General features: G+C 32.5%; 2 protein-coding genes across 3 annotated transcripts in view; one reads left to right on the forward strand and one right to left on the reverse strand.

The window, feature by feature from the left end:
- Positions 1–18: 18 nt before the first annotated feature.
- LOC106177770 (cap-specific mRNA (nucleoside-2'-O-)-methyltransferase 1) lies at positions 19–10,361 on the reverse strand. The gene is made up of 22 exons (XM_013560645.2): positions 10,198–10,361; positions 9,101–9,276; positions 8,636–8,788; positions 8,281–8,373; positions 7,856–7,927; positions 7,455–7,549; positions 7,072–7,144; positions 6,668–6,860; positions 6,282–6,391; positions 5,905–6,001; positions 5,608–5,740; positions 5,186–5,368; positions 4,513–4,569; positions 4,172–4,229; positions 3,875–3,943; positions 3,323–3,457; positions 2,966–3,091; positions 2,501–2,592; positions 1,944–2,060; positions 1,553–1,662; positions 1,259–1,367; positions 19–981 (listed from the first exon to the last, which is right to left on the reverse strand). Exons 1-22 carry the CDS (start codon positions 10,223–10,225, stop codon positions 837–839), a joined length of 2,424 nt encoding a protein of 807 aa, XP_013416099.1. The 5' UTR covers positions 10,226–10,361; the 3' UTR covers positions 19–836.
- LOC106177774 (NADPH:adrenodoxin oxidoreductase, mitochondrial-like) overlaps positions 10,331–26,078 on the forward strand; it is a 20,288-nt gene continuing 4,540 nt past the window's right edge. The window contains exons 1-10 of one of the 2 annotated variants that reach the window (XM_013560653.3): positions 10,331–10,439; positions 21,122–21,216; positions 21,819–22,028; positions 22,330–22,425; positions 22,703–22,825; positions 23,265–23,309; positions 24,072–24,140; positions 24,904–25,005; positions 25,374–25,566; positions 25,845–26,029. In XM_013560653.3, coding sequence (XP_013416107.2) covers positions 21,825–22,028; positions 22,330–22,425; positions 22,703–22,825; positions 23,265–23,309; positions 24,072–24,140; positions 24,904–25,005; positions 25,374–25,566; positions 25,845–26,029 — 1,017 coding nt within the window. In that variant the 5' untranslated portion in view covers positions 10,331–10,439; positions 21,122–21,216; positions 21,819–21,824. The remainder of the gene's footprint in view (positions 10,440–21,121; positions 21,217–21,818; positions 22,029–22,329; positions 22,426–22,702; positions 22,826–23,264; positions 23,310–24,071; positions 24,141–24,903; positions 25,006–25,373; positions 25,567–25,844; positions 26,030–26,078) is intronic. The other variant, XM_013560654.3, reaches the window with a different exon arrangement.

Genomic DNA, 26,078 nt, shown 5'->3' on the forward strand with positions numbered 1-26,078 from the left:
AACTAAATGAAACAAATGTGACTTACATTTATCTTTTATTAACATTTTCATCTGTTTATGTTTAATTGCAGAATGTTAACCTAACATATCACAATGCCAAAAAAATTCAATTATAAAAAGAATTGTAATTATTTTCTACAATGCTTTTAATGCTTAAATAGCATATTGATAGTTGACAGTTTATATTAAAAGTTCATTATTTGGTGGAAAGTGGTGTGAGGCCCTATTTTGTTTGTCGGAAACCATTAGGCAAATCAGTCATACACAGCTAGATTTTAGAACTATTACACAAACATCTCTTCAAAATGGGTTTGTAAGATATTAAAATTCAAAAACAAATTTAACCAAGGGCAAAAAAAAAGAACATGCTGTGTTATTCCTTTATAAACCAACCCCCTATGTTTTAATATTTCCTTGTTATATCTAGCTTTCTCAGTGAAAAGTCTTAAGTTTTTTTTTTAATTTCACTTACGTTATGTAGTGAGACAATGTATTTACTGTACATTAAAGAGCTATTTACCATTTGGGGTATTTATCTGTTCAACAGATTTATGAAAAAATCCTGCCAATTACTATATATGATTTGACAGTTGAATTACCTATTACTCATTCAATTGATATAGCTCAACCTTGTAGGAATATAGTGTCCAGATTCCAAAATGTCTTCCATTTCTACGCAATGTGTTGTAGATTATGTGTTTTAATACTCCATGAATATTTGCTGCTAATTTCAACACTGGAAGCTGTTAATATTGATATTTATCACTTCTTGTACCAAAGACAATATAGTATTTTTGTTGAAATTTGACAGAAATATCTAGATCTACAATCTTCAGTTATCTCTTCTTGTCTACAGTCTTCTGATGCACATACTGGAGTAGTTGGTTTTTTGACAGTTTGTCAGGGTCACACTTTTCCTGTTTTTCATGCACTTTAACTCCACTTTCCCATGGCCAAAACACTCTTTGTAATAAAGTGTCCCTATAAATAACAAAAGCAGATTGATAGAGGAAAACAGCAACAATATGCAATATAAAATGTAAGTGGCTTACCACTGATATGGTACATATAAACATTCTCAATGCAGCAACTGTACAGTATTTTCTCTTTGTTACATAATTTCATAATAGCCCTTTTAAAAAATAATGACCAAAAGGATCATACCAAATCAAATCACATCTAAATACAAGGCATGCTAGATTCTAAACAAACCAGACAAACACTAATATGGATGCCTTCCAAAAACTTTACAGCTAACCTCACATCAGCTATGGACTCTGGTGGCGTAGCAAACATGGACTCCCCATTCTTCTTGTTAAAGTAATACTTTCTATTACTGCTCCGACTAAAACTCATCACCCAAGGGTCTGAAAGTACATCCATAAAATTAAAATAGTAACAATAACAATACATTTATGCATTTGCAAGTTTCACTAAACTGTCACAATATCTGTTTTATTATTATTATTATTATTATTATTATTTAAATATTTTTATATATTATAATTTGTGAACATTTTGTACCCTACAAATGATACAGATTTTATATTACCTTTGACAGTCTTGACAAAGAACACCCCCGAAGGTAAGAAATGGCAGCCACTGCTATTACAATAGCATAATCTTGGGAAAGAAGAGCCCTTAACAGATTTCATCTCTAAGCTGAAATCAAAGAGGGTACTCAAACATGTATAGAATAACAATACTAGCCTGGTTGACACTGGCCATTCTATGGAATGAGTATGACTGGTAAATGTACTTTATAAAAAGAAGTTATTTTGTGACAAATGGTTAGTGCTAGTGTAAAATATCATTTTTCTAACGCTTAGTGCTATAAAGAAAATCTAAAATCTATATTAAAAAAAAAAGGAAAATCTGAAAGGTAGATAATTGAAAGGGGATATGTAAACCTATTTGCATGCCACAATATTATCCATACTTACCTATCAAAAAGTTCTGATATTTCTTCAAATCTATATATATCCTTCACTCTAACAGGTGCTAAGTCAGAACGACTGGGCTTAGAAAGTGCTTTCACAAATAACCTTAGCTTCTCTATCCTGTAATATAAAAGAATATTTGTTGTGAAACAGATGTAAAATTCTAAAACAATTAAAGGGATAGACATATGAGATTCAAAATTCCACAATAAATACATTGCAAACAACACAAATATAAGAAATTTCATTCCACCACCAAAACAGCAGTCATCACAATTATTTTGAAATATGTGGTTGCTACTGCATCATGTGGACCTTCATAGACGACTTCCCTCCTTCATAATCTCTTAAGAGATTATTACAAAAAACATACTTTCTTTAAAAAAATGTAGGAATGGATTCATTAATCACTGATAAGTATTAGAACATTTTGTTCACCCCTGGAAAATCCATTTTATGGCACTTTACCTACCAAAATGAAGAGTTGTTATCCCTAAAGTAATTAACTGTCAAACACCAAATATGGCCAATTTCTTCCACAGAGGCATGTACTCATTTACCTCACATTAAAATGTTCCTGTCTGATGTCATCTCCACAAATAAACATGGCATCCAGGACATGAAATGTCATGAGTTTTCTTTGGCCTTTTCCCTAAACAGATGAAAATATCTCACTTGTAGAAGAGTGTATTTCCTTATTCTTTTTATTGAAGTGAATTAGTGACAAGATAAGATACTTAATGCATATTTGGCCAAACACAGGTGAGCATGCATGCACGAATGCAACACCAACACAAACACCAAAATCAATATTTTTCTGAACATCCAATTGATCGGAGAAAATCATGTTTCAGGTGGTTAATGCGATTGTTATATATTCTACAGATAGGGGTTGGGAAGGGAGAGCAATTTGATACTTTTGTTTACAGTCTATATCAATGTGCATTTTATTTATGACCTTATATTGTTGCAGTTTCTTTATCAGAGGTCATGAAAGGAAAATGAGTGAAGTAAACTACAAGTACCTCTCCCTTTAACTCTTGAACCAGTTCTCCTTCTAGCAAAGTGTCTTTTGGAAGCTCTAGCTTGATTTCCTCAAGTTTTCTCCAGGGTGTTTCAGGCCGACCATCCCACTTGTAGATGTGTGCTCTCTTTCCAAACAATCACTAAATTAGTCTATACTAATGTTGCATCATAGATGACAAGCAGGCAACAAAGAGGACAAGATGATAAATAAATGTTTTTTATTCAAAATTAAAAAGCGTATATTTCAATTCTCTCACTGATTAATTTGCAACTGTTGTGATTAAAACCAAGTATAGACATAGTTTTAGTGTTTTGTTAAGACATGTCTATGAGATAAAATACTATGGTGTACTTACTCCAAGACTCAACAGAAACAATCTCTGATTACCCCCTACAACATAGCACCTGTAGTCAAACACACTCTTCATACAGTTCAGCTTTGTCTGATCCAGTACAGCTGGAGTGTGTTTAAAGTAATCTGTATTCTCTCCCTGAAAACAACAGGTGCCACATAAGCTGTCATGCAAAATAGAATACTTTATTATGTAGCAGATATATTTAGAACAGTGTTCTTTGAAATAGGCAGCATGGCTGATACACCTGCAAACATTAAAAGCAATGCAGAATCACATTAAAATGCTACCAATAAAAAAATTACAGTGATATTTGAAATGACCTGCATTTCTACCAAACAATACATCCCAGTAAATTTAGAGTGAAGCCAAAATTAGTTTGGCAACTACAAGGTGCAAGTGTGGAAGGACAGACACAGAAAATGAATATTACTTTTTACAATAATCTATTTAAATCTAGGACCTATAGTAACTTTAAAGATTAATTGATGTTATTTTGCATGCTTCAGCAGATTTTCATTTCTATTGTGACAGTCAAATTCATTAAGTACTCACTTTTATTAATTCTTTAAATTTAGTCTTGGCCTCCACTTTAGATGCTGCTGTTCTCACACTGTCTGGGATCTGAGTTAAAAATTTACACAGAATGATAGGTCAAGAAAATATTTAATACTTACAGAAGACATGGCAGAAGGATAGTGTCTCCAAAGCATTTTTATTTTATAAAATATTTATATTCAAACTCATACTTATAAGCGGAGTATGCAAAAAACTGTAAAAAATTATTTGAAAGAATTACATATATCACAGTTTAGCAATTTGAAAAAGTAAAAATGGTTGTTAGTGCATTACCTGCCATGTCTCTAAACATTCTGCCCTCATAAGTGATTGTCTCTCTTCATACAAATCACTGGAATGTTACAAAACATTTCAGTGTCTACAAACATTAAGAAACAGTAGTCTCTCAAAAAAAGAGAAGACAAAATAATTTTTTTCTTCAGTTTGTCTCACAAAAATGTATTTATATGCTAACAAAAAAAAAAAATCATTTCTCTGACAGCTCTGAGATTTTCCTCTTAATACTGTTGTAACTATTATTATACCTGTAGTGTATCTGAGTTATAAATCATGACTTTTACAACATTTAACAGCAATTAAGCCAGTATCTAGTTGATTTTTTGTAATAATCTTACGGATTTTTTGCAAAGGCTTGTATTTTGGCCAAGTTCAATGCCTGTTTTATTCCCAAGCTGAAAAGGAATAAACAAGTTTACTTTACCAAATAAACATATTGTTTATTCTTCAATAAAAAATTCACAGAAAACAATCAGCATATATATAAGTAATTACTAATTACTCAATAACGTAGTTATTATATACCGGTAATATGCATAGAATATGATCTTATTTCTGGGAATCACTACTGACAAATGTCTACACCAAGCATAATATTGACTGATGATGAGATCAATGTTTTTTTACCAATAAGAGTAAAGAAAAGATACCATCAATCAGATGACAATTATGGCTTATGACAACCATGATGCAACTTTTGATGTTACCTTAGAGAGCACTGACATTCAGCCAGTATTATATTCCATAACAAAACAATTACGGACTCAAGTTTTTGATCAATATGTTGTTTAGAAGACCCTGGAAAAGTGACAGCATCCTGGGATGCACCTTTCAAATATTACTTTTGTGAGGTTTTCAAAACAGCACGTTTAACCCAGCCAAACTCATTAATGTCTTAATGTATGTGAAAATGCATAAGAATATACATCCATGATTTAACATAATTTCATAACAATACACACAAGTGTGCATTCTGCTATGCAATGATTGACAAAATGAAAGTCCACTCACTTGTCATTTGATGTAATGATATAATCCACAAACTTGTGATCACTTCTCATGACATTATCTGGGACCACCTCTATTATATCATTGTCACTGGTGCTTCCCATCTTTTCCAGGGCTAGGTTGATGTGATACATGTAATCTGTCACTGCCTGAGCATCTTGACGCTTATATTTACATACAATGTACCTATACAGAGTAGCAAAGGTGAAGTTTAACACTGAAGTGTGTGAAAAAAAAACTGCTACAAAATATTTCATTGAATATCTTCACAAGTTAGGTAGATGATAATTTAAGTGATATATTATTAAAATGTAAACAAAAGTTGTTTTATTTACCTGACTTATTGTTAGATTTTGGTATCTGGTACCACATTCTTTAACAATGATTCAACTCTGAACAATATGAAACTTGTATGCGTGCCTTACCTCTCTGAATTTGCAGGTCTACTTGTAACTGGTTTGAAAATGGCCACATGTTCAAAAGCCTTGTACATCAGGTAAACAAGCCCAACGCTGTATGCAGTGAAGATATCAAAAAGTTTGCAAACAAAATGTCCACCTAAATGTGAAAGACAGGTAATAGAAAAATTGTTTGGTAGACATTTACATAACCTCGTATGGGAAACAAAAAATAGCAATATGATGCAAAATTAATGTTTTGCCATATGAAACTTAGCAAAGGAAATAAAGCTACCTTGCTACACATAGGCTACCAGTACTTACCATCCCTCAGTAGCATAAGGGCAGCTAAAAATTGACACAGGTATAACCTTTTGGACAAAATTTCCTGGATATTTTCTTGACCTTCAACTGAAAATCCCTAGAAAAACAAAAATTGCTAAAAATAACTTTCTCTTGAAATAAACAATTCGCTGAAATCTTAAAACAGGAATAATTACTTTTCTTTGTAAAAGATGCTTATAAAAGTAGTTGCAGTGAGGGAGCGGCTGTTGGTTTACGTATTTGGTAAGGAAAATCCATTTGAGCCAGACAAAATTGAAATAATCACAGAAAATGTTTATCTTTGGTAAAATGTAAAACCACTTCTCAATTTTCTTTAGTACCATAAACTTGGCAGTAAAAAGTTTTAACAGACTCACACCATCAGCCATGACAAAATGGACTCCTTTATTGTTTGTGTTCTCCAAAACAAATTTTTGCAGAGAGATAAGGTTTTCTGGCCTATAAATGTCCCCATCATCATTGACACCTGGAAATAAATATGAATAAAAATGAATAAAAATTCCTTGTACAGAATGAGACTACGAAATTAACCAATGTCAGCATTTTAATCTTTTAGATTAATAATATCCATTGTTTAACAATGCAGTGGTGAAGTATCAGTGACAATAATTAACTTTAAACAAGAAACACAAAATGTTAACTGTTCAGTACACAGGTTAGATTTTGCCTAAAACATTTTGTGAGAGAATATCTGACAGAGAAACAGTCTCATATGGGTTAGACCTTCACTTATAATATTTACCATAGTAAGGTTCAAACATTTCACTGGGTGCAGCCAGGAAGTCCTCCAGCTTGAAATCACAGGGTCCTTTCAGTGTGAAACCAAAACCTTTAGCATGCCATTTTTTCCTCCACAGTATGTATTCACTGAAACCACCAGGACCAGCACAGACATCAGCAAAATATAGTAACTCATTTGGACCAACAACGCTTCTCTGGAATTGAAAGAAAATAGAATGCAAAAAAATAAATAAATAAATAAATAAAAATAATAATAATAAATAAAAATAGATGTATATAAAGACAATATCTTGAAACAAATGGTAAGTTAATAATCTAACACTTAACTTCCTAAACGGCAAGATCATGACCAATGGACCAACCAATTGTTTAACGTAATGATAAAACTTATAACAAATAACTTACCCCTTCTCTGTCCTTTGGGTTGGTGAACATAAAATCTAGAACTGCGTCCATGTTGGCCATCTTAACAGCAGCCCTGTTATGACATTACGAAACCACTTAAAATGAATAAGTTATACAGGTCATCATTGTATATAATGATGTCATAGGTATGTGCCAAGAGATCAACAAATAATTATCAAACCTTGAAGATTACCAGTAAGGGTGAATGTAGAAGGCACACAATTTCAGTCTGTGTGTGCTATCTGTAACCAAAACAGCCTTAATAATAAAACCAATACAAAATACTAGAAATGCAGAAAATCCCTGTAACTATATATATATATATCAAGATTTACAACTATGACAAACAAATGTTTCAATGAAAAAAACTTAATTTTACAAACCTATTCAAGAATATGGCTCCACGTATAGTCTCATATGGGTTAGACCTTGTCCTGGCTCTGCGCATCTCTTCTGGCTCTAGTATATCAAACATACTCTGTAAAATAAGAAACAGCACAAACTTAATTTAGTTTACATATAAAAATAGAAATTCAAGGACAAGTATTGTATAGGTTGTAATTTTGGGTTGAGTAATTCAGTGAATCTGTGAAATTCTAATGCAAAACTCTAAGTATTTCATATAACAGTATTTCATATAATCTATCAAATTTGAAAATATTTTCGTAGTTCAAAACATTTTTTTAACTTAATGAATGTCAATCTATCACCATATTATTGTTTTTTAAAACCAGCTATATCTTTTCAAATATAATTTTGATTAAGTATATTATAATTTGCTCACCTTGCATTTCAGTACATCTTGTAGGACTGATTCAGTACAAAATTGAGTTTCGTCATCAATTGTTAACTTTTTCTGAAAAAGCATATAAAAATTACTTGAAGGTCACATTGTTTTAAATTAACTAATGTTTGTCTGAAGGAGAATCACTCTTTTTTATAGTTATAATTAAGTATCTTTTCATTTTTCTGACTTTACTGCAGTTTCCAAGAAAACTTTATGCATGAACCTCCTCAATCCCAAGTTATACCAGATTCCATTTCAAAGTGATAAATAGCAAAGAGTATGCAATATAATTGCTGATTTATATATTGACCCCAAATGAAACTTTTGTGTTTATCTCATTTAAAAGAAAACCAATTGTAGCCTGACTGAATAGTAAGTGTTGACCAGTGAACCTGTATGTTAAGAATAATGCCATACATCACCTTTCCTTCTCTCATCCATGATTCCATTGTATCTATGGATGGGACTGGGTCTGTACATGAAGGCATCCACTCCACTGTTTCCTTTGCAGAGACCTTGAAAAATTGGCATTTGCTTTTCAATACTCAAAATAAGTTACCTATCTTCATTGTAAAACATATAGCTGTTACATTCAAAAAGATAAAATATCAAAACCAAATTTACAGTCACCCAAAGATTTCATAATCTTATAGTATAAATCTTTACTGTCATACAGCAAAAAATGGGTATGTGACTTTATATTCAATGTACAAAAAATGTTTTATAATGTTTAACAGCACAAAAGCTAAGAAAAAAATATGTTAAATGTTATCTTACATCTTCCCAGCTCCATTCTACATCTGCAGGCTCAAATGCCCCAAGTTGCAATCCAAGACCTCGTCTTCCCCTTTGCTTTGATGCCTCAACAGGGTCTACTCTGCCCTGTTTATTTAATCCTAATCCACTGCCTTCTTTGTAACCCATTTTTGCCTATAGAAAGAGAAACCTATACTGATTATCTTCCAAATTGTTACAATTATGTACACCACAATAAACATAAAAAATAGAAATAGATAAAATAAAGGAAAGATACAGAACACATGTCAGTTCAATATTCCTAGCTGCAGAAGTCATTAGCATTCAACAATGACTCATTCAGTCTGTGAAAAAGTGAGTGTTGTATCCATCAATATACCTTTAAAAACTGGATCAGCACTAAATATCTTTATATAAAACTGTTGATTACCTAGTTAGAATTTAAAAAAGCACATCATGCAGCCAATCTGTATACATGTACATTACCATCATTTTCTGTGCTTTGCTTGAGTATTCAGCACCCTTCTTTTTCTTTGTGGGTGGTTCAACTGCATTTCCCTCTTCATTTGTTTCCACATGGAGCACTCTTTTCTTGGCCCCAAATCCTCCTTTTTTCCACCCTTCATCTATGGTCATCCCCCCACTATCTTCATCAGAGTCATCTGAGATATAAAACAGCTCCAGTTAACTTACATGACTACTGTACACTTGAATGCTAATCCATATACTGGTATCTAGTACTTCAATTCCCATCAACAGAGCCAGGTGTAAGGTGAGAATTTTAGCTGCTTGTCTACCAGTTAGATCACTGTGAAAACATACACATGTTCTTAAGGGGGAATGTCTGCAACAAACAGATTATTCTTGTGAGAGATTTGTCAGAAATTGTATCCTGCCCCCAAAACAAACTCTCAAATAATAATAATGTTGCTCAAGCAACTTATATTGGACTCAGTTCTGCACAGTAGGTTGTATCACTTTTTGACATACTTTGGGCATGCAGAAGTTTATGGTTTGTTTTTCCCAGATGTTTTATTTTATGGTGGCCTAACTGGTAGACAAGAAGATGAACGTTATCTTACTCATGGCTCTGTCGACAGGAATTTACTGTGGTAAGAGTAAATAAGTTGAGGAGATGAGTGGTAAGTGAAAAATTTGAGAGCACTCGCATCATGTTGGATGCTCAGACTGGAAATTTTACACTATTTCAGGCTTTTGTTTGCATGCGTTTGCACAACATACATTGTCAATATGAGTCCTAACGTAAAGTGTATAATAGACCCTATACAAATTATATACACACACAAAATATTTTTAATATCTGACGTATGTCTTCCAAAACATTTACAAATGTCAACAAGAAAAATACGAGATAAATCTTGGCAATTACAAAAAAGTTAATAATCAAAGAAGTGAAAGCAGCATTTGGATTTCGTTTGGATTTTGATACTAAATTCTGTAGACAAATATGAGTATGATGGTGATAACCTTTGTACGTAAAATCAAAAATCACAGGGCAGGGGTAAATTAAAAGCAACTTTTATCAACATTTTTTCTAAATGTTTAAAGCACATTAGGCCTACCTGAAAGGTTACCTTGGCCGTGGAACATCGTGCCACTACTTTCTTTCTCACAGTCGCTCCAAAAGCGGATATGTGATCCATATAAACACCAGGGAATCCCGTTTCCTTTATGCGCATGCGTTATACTCGTCTTGCGATTTGTGTTTGCGTACGTGACGCACACGCCTCAGATGTTTCGTGCTGTGTAACGTGTTAAGAAGTGTTACTGACAAGCGGCAAGTAAAGTCTACAAGCTTTATATTGTGAGTATATTTGAAAATTGTGTATTTTGGAATTGGAATGTTAAACTCTTTGCAGTTTTGCTTCATTTACCCATCAGATTAGACATGAAAAAGTTATATTAAAAGCCTATATACATGTATAGTCTGCATTGTCACTTGTTAATTGGTACCCTGTATTTGCGATTGTGATACCTTTCCCCTGCTTTCTCGACGCTTTGGCAATCGTTGCCTTAGTTTTTGCATAGAAGTAGAGGTAAGGCCTCAAAACACCCTGCGCTAGGAACTCTCGTGGCTAGATGTCGCGTCACTTACAAATGGCGTGCGGAAGAGCTAACACTACAGAATCAATAGCTTAAATAAAAAACAAAAAATATATCAAACTGGTTCACGAACCGATAGAAAACGACTTTATTTGCTAATGACATGCTTCAGAGTTTCAGGGTACTCACAGACATGAAATAGCCTAGAATTTGGATATTCATAGCCCCGAGAGTTTGTAACACGGTTGTGAGGCCTTGGTAAGCACCTTGCACATAAAGCCAAAAACTGAGGCAGGCGCAATGTAATAGGTTTGCATAGCCAGAAGTTAAATTAATAGCCTTGAAGACATCTTATCTAGCGGTTCTTTTTTGTTTGGAGGGACGATAACAAATTTATCGTCTGTGCACCACGAAATGAAGAAGAGCAGAGCAGAGCGATACAGCAATGCTGAAGTGGCAGTGTTGGTGGAAGAGGTCTCATGCAGACCTATGCTATTTAGTCCTTTCACCAATGCTGTGACTTCAAAGTCCAAACAAAGGGAATGGACTGAAGTTGCTGAAAAGTAAGTTCATGTAGAATGTTATTTTCTGAAGTAAATACTGTAATTTGTGTATCAGGTTTTTATTTAAAGTGTCTTCAGTTCAGGATAGTTCATATTGGTATAGTGTATGTTATTGTATTTTGAAAGCACTTGTACCATTAAATTACAATATGTTCATTACCTAGATTGCTTGACATGATTCTTATGCTTGTATAATATTATTATCATGATTGTTTTCCTCCTAGAGTTAACAGTGTTTCACATATAAAACGGAGTTTTCGCGATGTCAGGAAAAAATGGCATGACTTGACAAGTCGCACTAAACAGAAAGAGGCGAAACTGCGTGCGGCAATGTGCCAGAAAAGTGGTGTGAGGCCCAGTCGACTGACAGAGTGGGAGGAGAAGGTATTATTTTGTGATTGGTGACAATAAATTTTTACATTAAGGCCATGGACAGGGTTAGACAAAATATCCTAAATTACCGTCTTTACATACATGCTTTGGATAATACATAAATCTGGAGTGTTCACTGACTAAATTCCTTTTCATTTACATAAATGTCATCCTACCAATGACATATTTGAGAGTTTTTGGTAAAAAAATCTCTTCTTTACCTGCATGAGCACCCATGAACATTGTTTTAATGCCAGTTTAGTGACACCCACTGAATGTTTGAAAATCTTAGTTCAAATTTACTAGTAATCGTTAATAAGGCAAAATAAAGCCTTTTTTCAATGATGCATTGTAATTAGGGGATCATAACTACATAACAAAAAAATTATAAACCAAATTGACGGCACTGAATTGAAGCCTATACATATAGATATTGTCACCTATGCCAATTTATGTGATATAATGTTTTTATGTACAGACACAGATGTGTCTGTACATATAGCCATCATCTGCGTCTGTCGTCGCCGTCGCCGCCGTCGCCGTCGCCGTGCACTTTTACCGATAACACGATAAATGGAAAACTGTTTTTTCTTTTGGTATGAAACTTACAGAACTGATGAATATTCATAATACGCAGGTCAAGTTCGAAAATCAGCATGATCGGGTCACTTTTAGGGAATTTATGCTGTTTTTTCACTTTTTTCAGCATATATGCAGCACTGATAACACGATAAGTGGAAAACCATTTTACCTTTTGACTTGAAACTTACAAAACTGATGAATATTCATAATACGCAGGTCAAGTTCGAAAATCAGCATGATCGGGTCACTTTTAGGGAATTTATGCTGTTTTTTCACTTTTTTCAGCATATATGCAGCACCGATAACACGATAAGTGAAAAACCATTTTACCTTTTGGCTTGAAAGTTACAGAACTGATGAATATTCATAATACGCAGGTCAAGTTCGAAAATCAGCATGATCGGGTCATTTTTAGGGAATTTATGCTGTTTTTTCACTTTTTTCAGCATATATGCAACCCCGATAACACGATAAGTGGAAAACCATCCTACCTTTTGGCTTGAAACTTACAAAACTGATTAATATTCATAATACACAGGTCAAGTTCGAAAATCAGCATGATTGGGTCATTTTTAGGGAATTTATGCTGTTTTTTTCACTATTTTTCAGCATATATGCAGCACCGATAACACCATAAGTGGAAAACCAATTTACCTTTTGGCTTGAAACTTGTAGAACTGATAAATATTCATAATACGCAAGTCAAGTTCGAAAATCAGCATGATTCGATTATTGTTAGGGAATTTATGCTGTTTTTTCACTTTTTTCAGCATATATGCAGCACTGATAACACAATAAGTGGAAAACTGTTTTTTCATTTGGCTTGAAACTTACAGAACTAATGAATATTCATAATACGCAGGTCAAGTTTGAAAATCAGCAAGATCGGGCAATTTTTATGGAAGTTTTCTTTTTTTTTTTTTTTTTTTAAAATTTTTTCAGCACTTTTATAACACCGATAACATGATAAGTGTAAAAATGTTTTTCCTTTCCTTGGATTGAAATTTACAGAACTGGTGAATATTTATTATACGCAGGTCAAGTTTGAAAATTGGCATGATTGGACTATTTTTACTAAAGTAATGCTGTTTTTTTCCCTTTATTCAGCATACATGCAACACTGATAACGCATTTTAAGGAAAACCAATCAGCCTTTTGTCTTGCAACTCACAGGAGTGATCAATCTGACCAGTATACAGATCAAGTTTGAAAATAAGCTTGATCAGTTAAGTTTTGATGAAGTTATTAGCCTTTTTGTATATAAGTGGTTTTTCTTCAGATTTAATTCTTAAGCATGTTAACAGTCTCATAACGGTACTAATTGGATATGTTAAAGTGTTGTTTTAACATTTTCTGCTTCTTAACAATATTGTTAGTTGATTATATAAAAATGACGGTAAACCTATTATCCTGCATTGTGTAATAAAGTATCAAAAATGGAAAGGAACTCATCATTGCAGTTCGTCAGATTCAATCATTCACTATGTTCAGAATCTCCAAATGGAGCTAATTGGACATTATAAATTGTTCTATTGATATTTTTCCTATGTCAACAATTTTCCTAGTTGATCATTTAAAAATGACAGTTAATTGATGATGGTTTTATGTAAAAAAGGTGTTGAAAATGGAAAGAAAATCATTTCAGTACAGTTATCTCTTGTTAACATTTTGGCATTTTGAAAGTGTGACCCTAACTTCCATGTCCCTGGAGACCTTTCCATATCACATTTTCTGAATATCCATGATACTTTTATTTTTTTATAAAAAATTTGATGGTCATTTTGCTGTTAAGTATTATGTTATATTGCATGAAAGTTAAAGAAAACCCTATTTTGGACACTGCTGCCAGGATAGCGATTAAGGGAAAACCATGTTACTTATGATAATCAACCTTACTGAAAAGAGTGAAGTGCAGCTTGTGTTGGAAAACCATCATAATTGTTTTCTGTTTTGAAAGCAATGCAGTACAGTGCTATTTGGTGCAATAAATGTATATGGATAGTAGGCAGTTAATTCAGGGTTATAAAATAATTTGCTTAATTGATTTTCAAGTTATTTCAGGGTTATAAAATAATTTGCTTAATTAATTTTCAAGTGGGTATTAAATGAGATTACATAAAAACACATTGAGATTTCATTGTAAAGTCCCATCGGTTTAGCTTTCTTAACTGTGTCACATAATTAGGAATCGATGATTATTATGCAGGTAAATGTTATTTAATATGGAAAATAAGTTTACAAAAAAAAATTTGTGTAACGCTTACATTAATGCTAAAGATGAATAACAGTGCCTTATTATTCTCAAACTCAATAGGGTTATTCATATCATGTTAGTAATTGTACAGCTAGATTAAAAGTTTGAATAGCAGCTTTATTGGTATTTTTTGTTATGTTTTATTTTACATTTTCTTTTAATTTTTTTATGCTGTTTTTTCACTTTTTTCAACATATATGCAACATTAATAACACAATATAAGAAAAACAGCTTAGCCAATTGTCATTATACTCACAGGAGTGGTCAATCTTACAAAAATGCAGGTTGAGTTCGAAAATCAGTGTTATCGGGCCATTATTTTAGAAGTTGTACTGTTTTTTCAAATTTCCTCAGATTCAATTCTTAGGCATGTTAACAGTCTCATTATTGAACTAATAAGATACGTAAAAGTGTGTGTTTGATATTTCCTGCATCTTTACAACATTGTTAGTTGATTATGTAAAAATGATGGTAAACTTGTTATCATGTATTGTGTAATCAAGTGTCCAAAACGGAAATAAACTCATATCATTGCAGTTTGTCAGATTCAATCATCCACATCTGCCATGATGACCATGATGGGAAAACCGTGTTCGTTATGATTGTCAAACTTTCAAAAAAGAAACACAGGACTAAAATGCAGCCCAAGTTGGAAAAGCAGTCTAATGGGCTTCTTTTTCTGGAAGTTATTCATTTTAGTGAAATATTCATTATCTTTTTGGCATATTCATTGTGGGACTTGGAGCTCCCATGGACATGAAGCCGGATGGTAATCAAATTTTCTACATGTTCATGCTATTTATAGTCAATAATCAAAAATTGGTGATAATTATTCTATAATTTATTATGTAATGTTACATCAAAATTGACAATAATCTTTTTGCACTGCTACTGCAAACATTATGAAAAGAAAACTGTGTTATTTATTATTATATTTAACTTAAGAGTATGATTTTTAGGATTGGCATGCAGTTCAAATTAGAAAGCCAGGTCAATTGGGTTATCATTTATTATTGAATTTAATGCAATTTTGTGTGAAATTTCATTTTTCTCATTCTGGCACTTTCTAAGTATAAACTTGAACTCTGATGGGCCTGAAGCCTTATGCTTTTACTCTCATCGGTGTTACCTGTTGTGCAGAATTAAAATTTGATGTTGACTGTGCAGTTAAACATAATGTATTATTGCATCAGAAGTGGTAGTCTCCTATTTTGTGCATTATTGTTTTGTGCTCTTCTTAAGTTGTGACTTATGGGCCTGAAAGACCTTTGAGAGGGTCAGTCTATAAATTTCCCTTGGGTATCACTTCGCTAATTTCAGTTATAAAGTAATTTGCCTAATTGATAGGCTACATAAAGCACACTTGTGATTTGAGATTACATAAAGCACACTTGTTGATATTTCCCTGTAAACTCCCATAGGTTAAGCTCTCTGCTAGATTAATAATAAGGAAGCAGTGATAATTATGCAGGTAAATTTTGTTTAATATTGCAAATAAGTTTTATATATATATATATATATATATATATATATATATATATCAAACTGAAAGATTAAAAGTTTGAATAGCAGCTTCATTGGAATTATATTTACCTCTGCCAAGGAGGTTATATTTTCACCCCTGTTTGTCATCAACATAACTCAAAAAGTTATGGACCGATTTTGCTGAAATTTTCAGGAACTGTCAGAAGTGGGCCAAAGAGGACAAAAATCAATAATAATCAACAATTGCTACCTTGGCAGAGGTCTGCACTCTCGGAGTGCTTTTCTAGTTTTGTTGTTTTCCTTTATAATTTTTTCTCAAACACTTGCATTTGTGACTTTAAACTCTCATCCGCCTGAGACTCTGACATTTCTGTTTTTCCACATAAGCAGTTGTATTGTTTTTTATGTCTTTAAACATTATGTTACTTATGTAATATTATTTTATGCACTGTCATCATTTTTCAAATATTGAGACTTACATCATGTGAATTTGAACTCTCATGGTCCTGAAACTGTAATCTTATTGAAAGGGTAGATTGAGACCATCTTCTGGGACTTCCGGAAGACAGTCAGGTTATTAAGTTTATATTGCCTGGTATCTATTTTTTCTTCTGTTGGAAGACCATCAAAATGGAGGATGGATCAAAATAGATACTTTGGAATACTGTCAGAAAATATCTCTGGGTCCGCTCATGTTATTGACCATTTTACCTGTTGTGCATGATTAAAATTCAGTGTTGACTGACAGTGCTATTATAAGCATTATTTATTATTGCATCAAAATTGACAAAATGACCTATTTTGCATCTTTATTTTCTGTTTTTTGTCTGTACATTTGACAGCTTTGCTGCCTTGTTTAAGTTAGGTCCCATACTGACTGCTATATCACCTCATAAAATTGACGATAAAGGCTCATGTGCTTTTGCTTAGCAACAGGAAATACAAACGCTGATATTTTATATTTCGAAGGGATTTTTATTGTTTTTAATCAGCAAACATTATTGGATGGTTACATTCATAAAAACTCATTTTTGGTGTTTTGATAACCATAAATCTAGTTTATAATAGTATTTGTCATTTGCCTAATTTTCTCGTATTATAAAAAATTATCTTGTGACTTATGAGTTGGATAAATGAAAAGAATACAAAGAAATTATAGAAACATAACACATTTTTATATAACTTAAAATCTGCACATTGCTTGTTTATAAATTGTAATATATACCTCATTATAATGGATCTTTTCAAACCTGATTCGTTCTCACCTCCCTGGGGAGAATATACACTCTGAATGCAGGGTCCCCTGGTAGTCTGTTGTAAAATTATTGAACCGAACACCATGGGGTATGATACAATCAAAACCTTCTTCACCATATGACCAGGTCTTTCTCCATACTTCAACATCTTTACACTGAGTGCTTAAAGAGAAAACAGCAGATACCATTTAAAAAAATGGTATTTATTATGACCTGGCCATGGGGATTGAACCAATGGCTTCAAGCACTTAAGGCAAGCATTCTACCATTTGTGTCATCTTGTCCAGTTAATATTGTTGTAAATTCAATTAGTTGAAGAACCTCAAGCTAAGTAAATAACAGTACATTGAATTATAATTTCAGGTCATTGAAGTAATTGGAAAGACTGCATTGAAGGGGATTACAAAATTAGTAGGAAGTGACAGCTGGTCACCTGCAAGTAAGAAATTTAATTAATATATTTTGTGATCTTATACAGGTCAACTAATATAATTACAGTGTATGAATTTCATGTACAGTTTAGAATTGTGATAAATGCTATGGAAAAAATGTTACCAAGTTATTCAACATTTCAGTTGACTTAAAACGGTTGAATTTACTTGAAATGTCATAGAGCGCATTCAGAACAGATGATCCACCGACTAATTTAAATATAGCTGACCCCACTTAAAAGTGATGCTGCTAATTCCCTGATGGCCTCTCTGCCTCCACATGCACTGTCCCTGCAGGGGCCTAGCAATTAAACCTCAGAGATTTAATCCATTTAATGACATGTGAGGAGTTTGGGAGACCATCAGGGAATAAGCTGCATTGCTATTAAGTAGGTCAGCCATATTTAGTCCGTGGGTCTGTTAGTCTGCAGATCAACTTGTTCTGAATGTGCTCATATATTGTAATTTAGGTCAGGGTGGTCCCCCTTGTCTGCCTAGTGTCTGTTTAGCATCCAATGAACATCCTACATGCAGTTATGCAGGTAATAATAATATAGATATACTCTTTAAATTCATGCTTTTCATATATATAAATCTATATATATTTATCGGTAACCATCCATTTCTAGCTGATTTATTATTATTATTATTATTTTTAATTTATCTTGTAGGATACAAGAAGCAATTTTTTTCAATAATGATTTAATGGACTTTTCTTAGTAAGGGAAGAAATAACTTTTCCGTATATCAAATTGTTTAAATCTGTCTAGTTTAATATGTAATTTATGTTAACATGTTATTTGTATTTCATTTTAATTTAATGTAGTTGTAGTAATAAGTTAATGTATTTGTACTTATCTAGAGGAAAGTAATTCAGAATACAGCTGTATGAGTACTGGCAATGAAGAGGTCCCAGCTGCAAGCACTAGTCATGAAACGGCATTAACAATAGGTGTTTATTGCATATATTTTCCAATTCATCTGCTTTAAAGTTACAGCTAAAAATTGTGAATTGTCATATTGAGAGATGAATTTAAAAAAATGCAATCTGTAATGCATATATTATATTTGTTGACATCATGTACAAAAAACATGTAAATGCATGCAACTCCTTTGAAATAAATTTATAAGTCTGTGGATTATTTTTCAAGCTGTACATGAGGCAAGGCATGATAAATTCATAAGAGCCCACTTAATAGTGTAATAATTAGTTATATATTTAATTATTAATTCTGTATTTTGTCAAATTCCAGGTGCCAGCAAAAGAATTTATGAGGTAGAAAAAGAGAGGTTGCAAGTGGAAAAAGAGAGGCTGGCAGTGGAGAGAGAACGTCTTAAGTTGGAGAGGGAAAGATTAGAAATTGACAAAAAGAAGGATATTTTATTTGAAAAAATGAAGGAATATTATGAGGCAAAGTTGGAGATGAAGAAGAAAATTATTCAAGAACTTTAGGACTCCTGCCCATAGTACCCATATTACATGTACATGTACTGTACAGTGTTTACATTGTAGTATTAGTACCCATGGTATGTTACAAAAATGTAATAAATATAATATCCTTAGTTACAAATAACTTAATATTTCCTTTCTCATTTGAAAAACTTGAAGTACATTAGCATTAGAAATTAAAAAGGGTGTTATCTGAGGCCATTCATCTTATAAAACATTCTTTAGTAGGATTGACCAATGGTAAATATTTCATTCTTATATCTAATAAGCTGTATAAGTCAAAAAGTGATATTTGTCTTCAACATCATAAATATTTTACATTGTTTCAAGGCCAATTTAGTGACACCATTGAATACTTCAACACCAGTAGCCTTAAGAAGTTTATACTTGCCTCTTTAGCTTTAACTTAATAGTAAACAGTACTTAATTTGCGTGGTTGATTTAATGTTGAGTAGTGTAACCTCCTACAAGGAAGGCCCTGAAATGTCTTCCTAAATGTTCATATACAGGTACAGCTTTTAATATTTAGACAAAGTTGGATTAAGTAATAAGTAAGTCTCCAGTAGAAACTTTAAAGCGAGTGTATCCAATTTTGCATCATTCATTTTTATCAGCAAACCTACTGAGGTGATCCATAGCTAGCTAGGTTATGCACATTATTTTTATTGGACTATTTTTCTTTAAGTTATGTAGTTTTTGTGAATTGTTCATTTTTCACACATTGACATTTTCAAGGTGTGAGATTGAACATGATCATAAAGCCATGGGCCAGTTTAATTACCTACTATCTACATTAATTGTAGGGCCTAAACAAAAATCAGATTATGATGTTAATCATTGTCTGATATCAACTCAAAATTGACAAAATTTATTTTTTGCACTGTTATCTTTATTTTCTGTCTTTGGTTTATATATATATATATATATTATTTCATGGCTAATGTACATATTGTGTGTAATATAATAAATATAACTTTATAAAATATAAATTAGTGTTTTATTTTGACAAAATGATAAACTATCTTCATTATGTGATGAGTGAAGGAAAACTTAATTATAAAGTTTTAATCATATGAAAGAAATGCCAGGACAAAACCAAAAGGTGTATGAAACAGAGATTGTAATCTTTTCATCAGAGATACTGTGTAGTACTGCATGAAATGAGAGAATATGGTCCATGTGTTAAACCAAGGACGACCCTGATATACATGTATATATGGCATAGAACTTTTTCTTAACTCTTCTAAACATATCCATCTTGGCTGATGCTCAAGCAAGAAACGGGAAAGTAGGAGACGTTGCCTTTTTAGACACCTGGAACCTTGTTATCTTTTCTAATGAAGTCCATGAATTAAGTGATAAGCCCCACCAAATAAAAGGTTTTCTGAAGCATATCTGAACATCCTCGTATCTCACGACTTCATGCTAGAAATAAAATTGTCAGTATTATACATGATAGAAAGACCACGATACAAAACTGGGCCATTATTTGCAAAAGTTCCCATTTTCACTTTTTCCATAATCTGTTGAAAGTGAGAAGTTATTCTGTCAAAAGTGTACATAGAAACTACATGTACCTGTAGGATCCAAGAAAGATGAATATAAAACCTCCAACTCCAGAGCCGATTACATGCTCAGTGCAAACCATTCAGCTCATATCCCTAGTGTTTTCAATATGATCCAGCAGCTTGAGATAAATGGTGATTGTTCATCCAACTCAACACAAGCAAAACACTTAATTGTGATTTATTTTATGAATAAGCTGAGATTGCTTGTATCATTCACAATGGCGAGGATCCATTGATGAAAAATCACTAAACAAAGGTGAAAAACCTTTGTTGATCAACTACCCCCATTCATCCAATTTAACACAAGCAAGATATCTGAAATCAAGCTTAGCATGATACAAATAAATCTTTGACAATAGCAAGATGCCATTGATGAAAAATCACCAAACAATGGTGAGACACCATTGTTGACCGACTTCTTCTATTGCCCCCCCCCCCCCCCAACTTTTTTATTTTTTCATTTATTTCTATTGGACTTGCAGCTTGTACCACAGTAGTAAGAAGCTTTGAAAGGTTAATCACTTTTCTGTAGTCTTATGGTGCTGACAAGGAAAAAGTCTTGGGAATTAAAGGCAAGGTAGGTAGAAGAGATGGCACTGCTGCTTTATATTCATATACATGATTCTTCATTAATTAGAACATATTTGATTGATGATATTTTCCAAATCTTTGTTTTGCTAGTCATACATGTAAAGTTTGTATAAAAAGTTAAAAAAGGTGACTTGGGCACAGCTGATAAGTATGTTGTTTGATTAACAAAAAATTGATGATAAATTCTGAAATCAGAAATATTGAGCCTTTGAATTGGTTAATAAACAGTTTAACAAACATCTATTATGCTTTATGCCAGTTTTGTTTTATTTCGTAGAATTATTTTGCTTTTACTATATAATTTTAAAAAGATTGGAAAGGTCAGTCAGAAATCTGTGTACTGAATACATTTTAAGAGCTACCTTCAACTCACCCTCACTCCTGCAAGGTGCACTGTCAAAACACACGTCCTCCATTTCTGAATTGTGTTATTTTGATGAAGTGGATTTTACATAGCTATATAGGGCATTAGCCAACCACCTCCCTACATGTCTCATATTGTTTTATCTTTTATCCTAGATAGAAAGAATACTGTGATGCAGATCCACTTTTAATCAAGTAGCCACATTTTCTTCTTATAATTTTCAGATTTCCATGATGATTCCCATGCATAAGTTTCACCGCTTGATGCATGTTGATGTGCCACGTTGGCTTCTCAAGCAGAATCTACAAGCACCATTTTTTGGCCAGGCACGTTATTTAAGTAGTGGAACAGTTGCTAAATCCAGTTCTGTACCAAGAATTTGTGTAGTAGGAAGTGGCCCAGCAGGGTTTTATACTGCTCAGCAGTTGATAAAGGTATACAAGACAAAATGTGACTTTTAAGTACCTGATTAATTCTTTTTGCATTAATGAATTTTTTTTTTTTTTTTTTTTTGATTTACACCTTTGTGAGAAAGGAAACTTCTGTATTAATAACACGGTTACATTGTACACTCACATTTCCAAGGTTTATCATCTGACACTGTGTTCTTGTTTTTAATTAACATTTTAAATTATGGATTTTACAAGAATTAAAAAGCCTTTTGGATATGTGTCTGAACACTATGAGTCATTGCTCATTATAGAGATAACAAAATGTCCCCTCTGTACATTACAGGGACATCCAGAGTTGGAGGTAGATATTTATGAGAAGCTCCCTGTTCCCTTTGGTTTGGTTAGATATGGAGTGGCCCCAGACCACCCAGAAGTCAAAGTAAGACTTGCTTTTTCAAAATAAGTTTAGCTAAAAGAATATGAAGTCTTTTTATCTGAACCAGTTAGACTGTATCTAGTAAGGCATAATAATAATTAAGTAGATGAATATGAAATAAGGTACTAAATGAATTAAATAAAAAAAGATTATATTCTTTAGAAGATCATGACCATTATGTTCATTTTGTTATACTGATTAAATGTTTCTGAATAATTTTTCACTACTTATAACGATAAGTTGAGTAAAATTAAACACAGATTTAACTTAATCATTTCAGAATGTGATCAATACATTTACAAAGACAGCCCAGAATCCCCGCTGTTCCTTTATTGGAAATGTTTGCATTGGAAAAGATATTCATGTGAAAAATTTACTGCAGGTTTATACTGCTGTTGTACTGGTAAATTTTTTTTAGAATGAAACCCTATGTGTTTTGGGTTTTCATAGCTTTACTTGCTTTTGTACGTGTAAAATTAAGCTCTATGTTATTTTTCATTTCTTTGATTTGCCATCATGGTGAGAATGTTACTGTGCTTATTGTTTGTAGAATTTTTTATCATTTTATAAATATATGGCTGCCTTGAAATGACTTATTAAAGTAGCAGCATAATAAATTCAAGAATAACTACTTGATGCATATGGTGACTGTTAAAGTACATAATATTTGCCAGTATGAAATCTAATTATTTGCAGTTTTTTCTAAGGATATTTAAGCAGGGATTAATGTGTAAAAAGCTGAAAATATAAAAGAGGAGGTTTTATCCCTGATCTTATGATGTCAGATGAGATCTTGTACTGCAACAGTAAGAGGCTCTAAAAGATTAATCTCTTTTCTGTAGGCATATGGTGCTGACAAGGAAAAGCTCTTGGGGATTAAAGGCGAAGTAGGTAGAGCAGGTGCCACTGCTGCTTTATATTTATATACATGATCCTTCATAAATTAGAACATATTTGATTGATGATATTAACCAAATCTTTTTTTTTTTTTGCTAGTAAACGTACAAAGATTGAGCAAAAGTTCATAAAGGGGACTTGGGCACAGCTGTTAAGTTTGTGATTGAAAAAAAACTGATAAAACTAAAGATACTGAAATGAAATATTGAAATAAGTAAAGCATTTGAAATTTGTTAATGAACAGTGTAACAAACAAATCTGTTATGCTTTATGCCTGTTTTGTTTTAATTTATAAAATTATATGCTTTTACTATAAAATTTCAAAAAAAGTAAAAAGGTTAGTAAACAATTATGTAATATATTACACAATGTGTAATGATCCATCTTTATACCTGTTTGTTAAAAGCAAAATTGTTTCACAATAGAACTATATTGTACTTTTTATTGCTTTTTATCCAGAAGTATTGTAATTCCATGTGAAATAATAGAAATGTATTAAAGTAAATTATTTAGGTATAGGTGCATATTTTAAACAGACCAAACAACATGAAGGTATAGAAATACACATTGACACTATAGATTATTTATAGAGAAGAAGGATGCATGCAAAATCATCTGTGTCTGGCACCAATCAAAGAACAAGATATTGAGACATTCCTGCTTTTTTTTTTTTAATTTGAAAGTTATTTTGATTTTTTTTAGGAATTGTTCATTAACTCCACCTTTTAAAGCATTATTATATTGTATTTCAGAATCTAAAAGGTGTTTACTCTGCCAGGGAGTTTGTGGCATGGTACAATGGACACCCAGACCATGTAGATGTTAGTATATTAATTATGACAATATTAACAGAATTTAAATTCAACTGTTTTAGGGGTGCTTGGAAATGGTTGTATGTAGATTTAAAAGGTTCAATAGTTAATATATTCAATTTATTTGTTAATGTATTTTTAACATTTTACTAATGAAAATACACTAATTTGCTGTTTTAATGATAAGTATTATAGATGTTGTCTTACACAGAGACATGGAGAGAATTATGTTTGTTACATTCCATTGATTCAGAAATAGCCTACATGAAGACAAATAGGTTGAAAATAAATCTGTTACCCTGATATAGTGCCTAGATTAAGTCTATATTTATCAGTTCTCAAGGGAATTTATGCTTTAAAATTGGAACGATAAGGGCAATAATTGGTTCTAATAAATGAATCTTAAATAAAATACTAGTAGAACAGACTGATTCCAGAAAAATTATCAAAAGTGGATCACAATTGACTTACACCCCATTTCCATAGATTAGATCGACCTACTTTAGATCGACCTAACTCCCTGGGGGTTCACGCTAAATAGCTGTCAGCCGGGCAGACACGAAAGTTAATTACCCTCTTACAGCTTGTAGTAGGCGGGACGGACATTTAAGTCGGATTATCTGAAAGTAATCTAGTGAGACTCCCCGTGGGGATAGATCGATCTAAAATCTATGGGAATAGAGCCTTACATGTTTAAATCTGAATAATGTGCCTGCCTATGTTTCTGTGGAGTATTTTGCTTGTTAATAATTTATTTTCATTACTGTTGTAGTTGCCAGTAAATTTAGATGGGCAGACAGCCTTAGTGTTTGGTCAGGGAAATGTTGCTATTGATGTGGCCAGAATGTTGTTGAAAAGTCCAGACATGTTGAAGGTGAGTGCCCATTGCAAAAATATTCAGGTAATAGTATGCAGAGAACAGCTGGAAAATGTTCTGATCACACCAATTTTTTATGTTAGATATACTTAGTGGCTTTGTTTGGTAAAAAGGCAGTTCAAAAATCATTAAAAAATCAGCATGATTGGATTATTTTAGAGAAGTTATTGTTTACTGGAATCTGCATGTTTATGTTAAAATGCAGCAATGAGAAGAATTTTTTCTGTGAAGTGTCACTACTGCTTTCTTGTTCATTCTTTGATTATAAATAATTAAGCATATGAACAAAATGAATTTTAGAATTTAAATTTAAGGATTCAGGTGTAATAGATAAATTGAAATTTCAAAATTTTGGCTATTTTTAGGAAACAGACATTACACCTAGAGCACTGAATGTCCTAGAAAAGTCCCAGGTCAAAAATGTGACTCTTCTGGGTAGAAGAGGACCTATGGAAGCTGCTTTCACTATAGCAGAGTTCAGAGAGATGACAAAACTGCCTTCTGTGCACACTGATCTTCTGGAGAATGACTTCAGTGAAATAGCAAAAATAGTAGATAGTATGTGCAATTTATACCTTTTTTGTCTGTTTTTTTCCATGTTTGATTTTCTCACCATTCACCTTTAGAATTTGCAGTAGTATTTGTTTTATAAATCACTGATATATTTCTATCAGTGTAATATCCAAGAAGACATTTATTGAACTTAAATTAGAAATTAATCATTTTATGAAATCAAATATTTATGGACAACAAAGGTTGATATGACCATTAATATAAAACAAAATTAGTAAAGTACATATTGCATCAGGTTATTTGGTATTTTCATTTATCGGTAGGCATAAGACCTCCTAGAAAAAGACTGATGTCCCTTATGTGTAAAATAGCAGGGATGCCAAACAGTGGTGGCAGTTGTCGCGAATTCCGGTTACGCTTTTGCAGATCACCAGTTGAAATACTGCCATCTGAAAATGATGAAGAACATGTTGGGGGTGTGAAAGTCATGTTGAATAAGTTGATAAAGGTAAGACATACATGTACTTTACACTGCATGTAAGGCTAACTGTATATAA

This window comes from Lingula anatina, chromosome 2 (genome assembly GCF_051362555.1).
Source record: "Lingula anatina isolate TDL-2025a chromosome 2, LinAna3.0, whole genome shotgun sequence".
NCBI classification, from domain to species: Eukaryota; Metazoa; Brachiopoda; class Lingulata; order Lingulida; family Lingulidae; genus Lingula; species Lingula anatina.

Bases quoted from the DNA above. Each gene is read 5' to 3' on its own strand.
- LOC106177770 (XM_013560645.2), bottom strand. From the start codon at position 10,225: ATGTTCCACGGCCAAGGTAACCTTTCAG. The intron at 5,369-5,607 runs GTAAGGCACGCA...TACTCTGTATAG, and splicing joins AGACCTGCAAATTCAGAGAG to GTACATTGTATGTAAATATA. The intron at 2,061-2,500 runs GTAAATGAGTAC...TTTATATTACAG, and splicing joins CAGGAACATTTTAATGTGAG to GATAGAGAAGCTAAGGTTAT.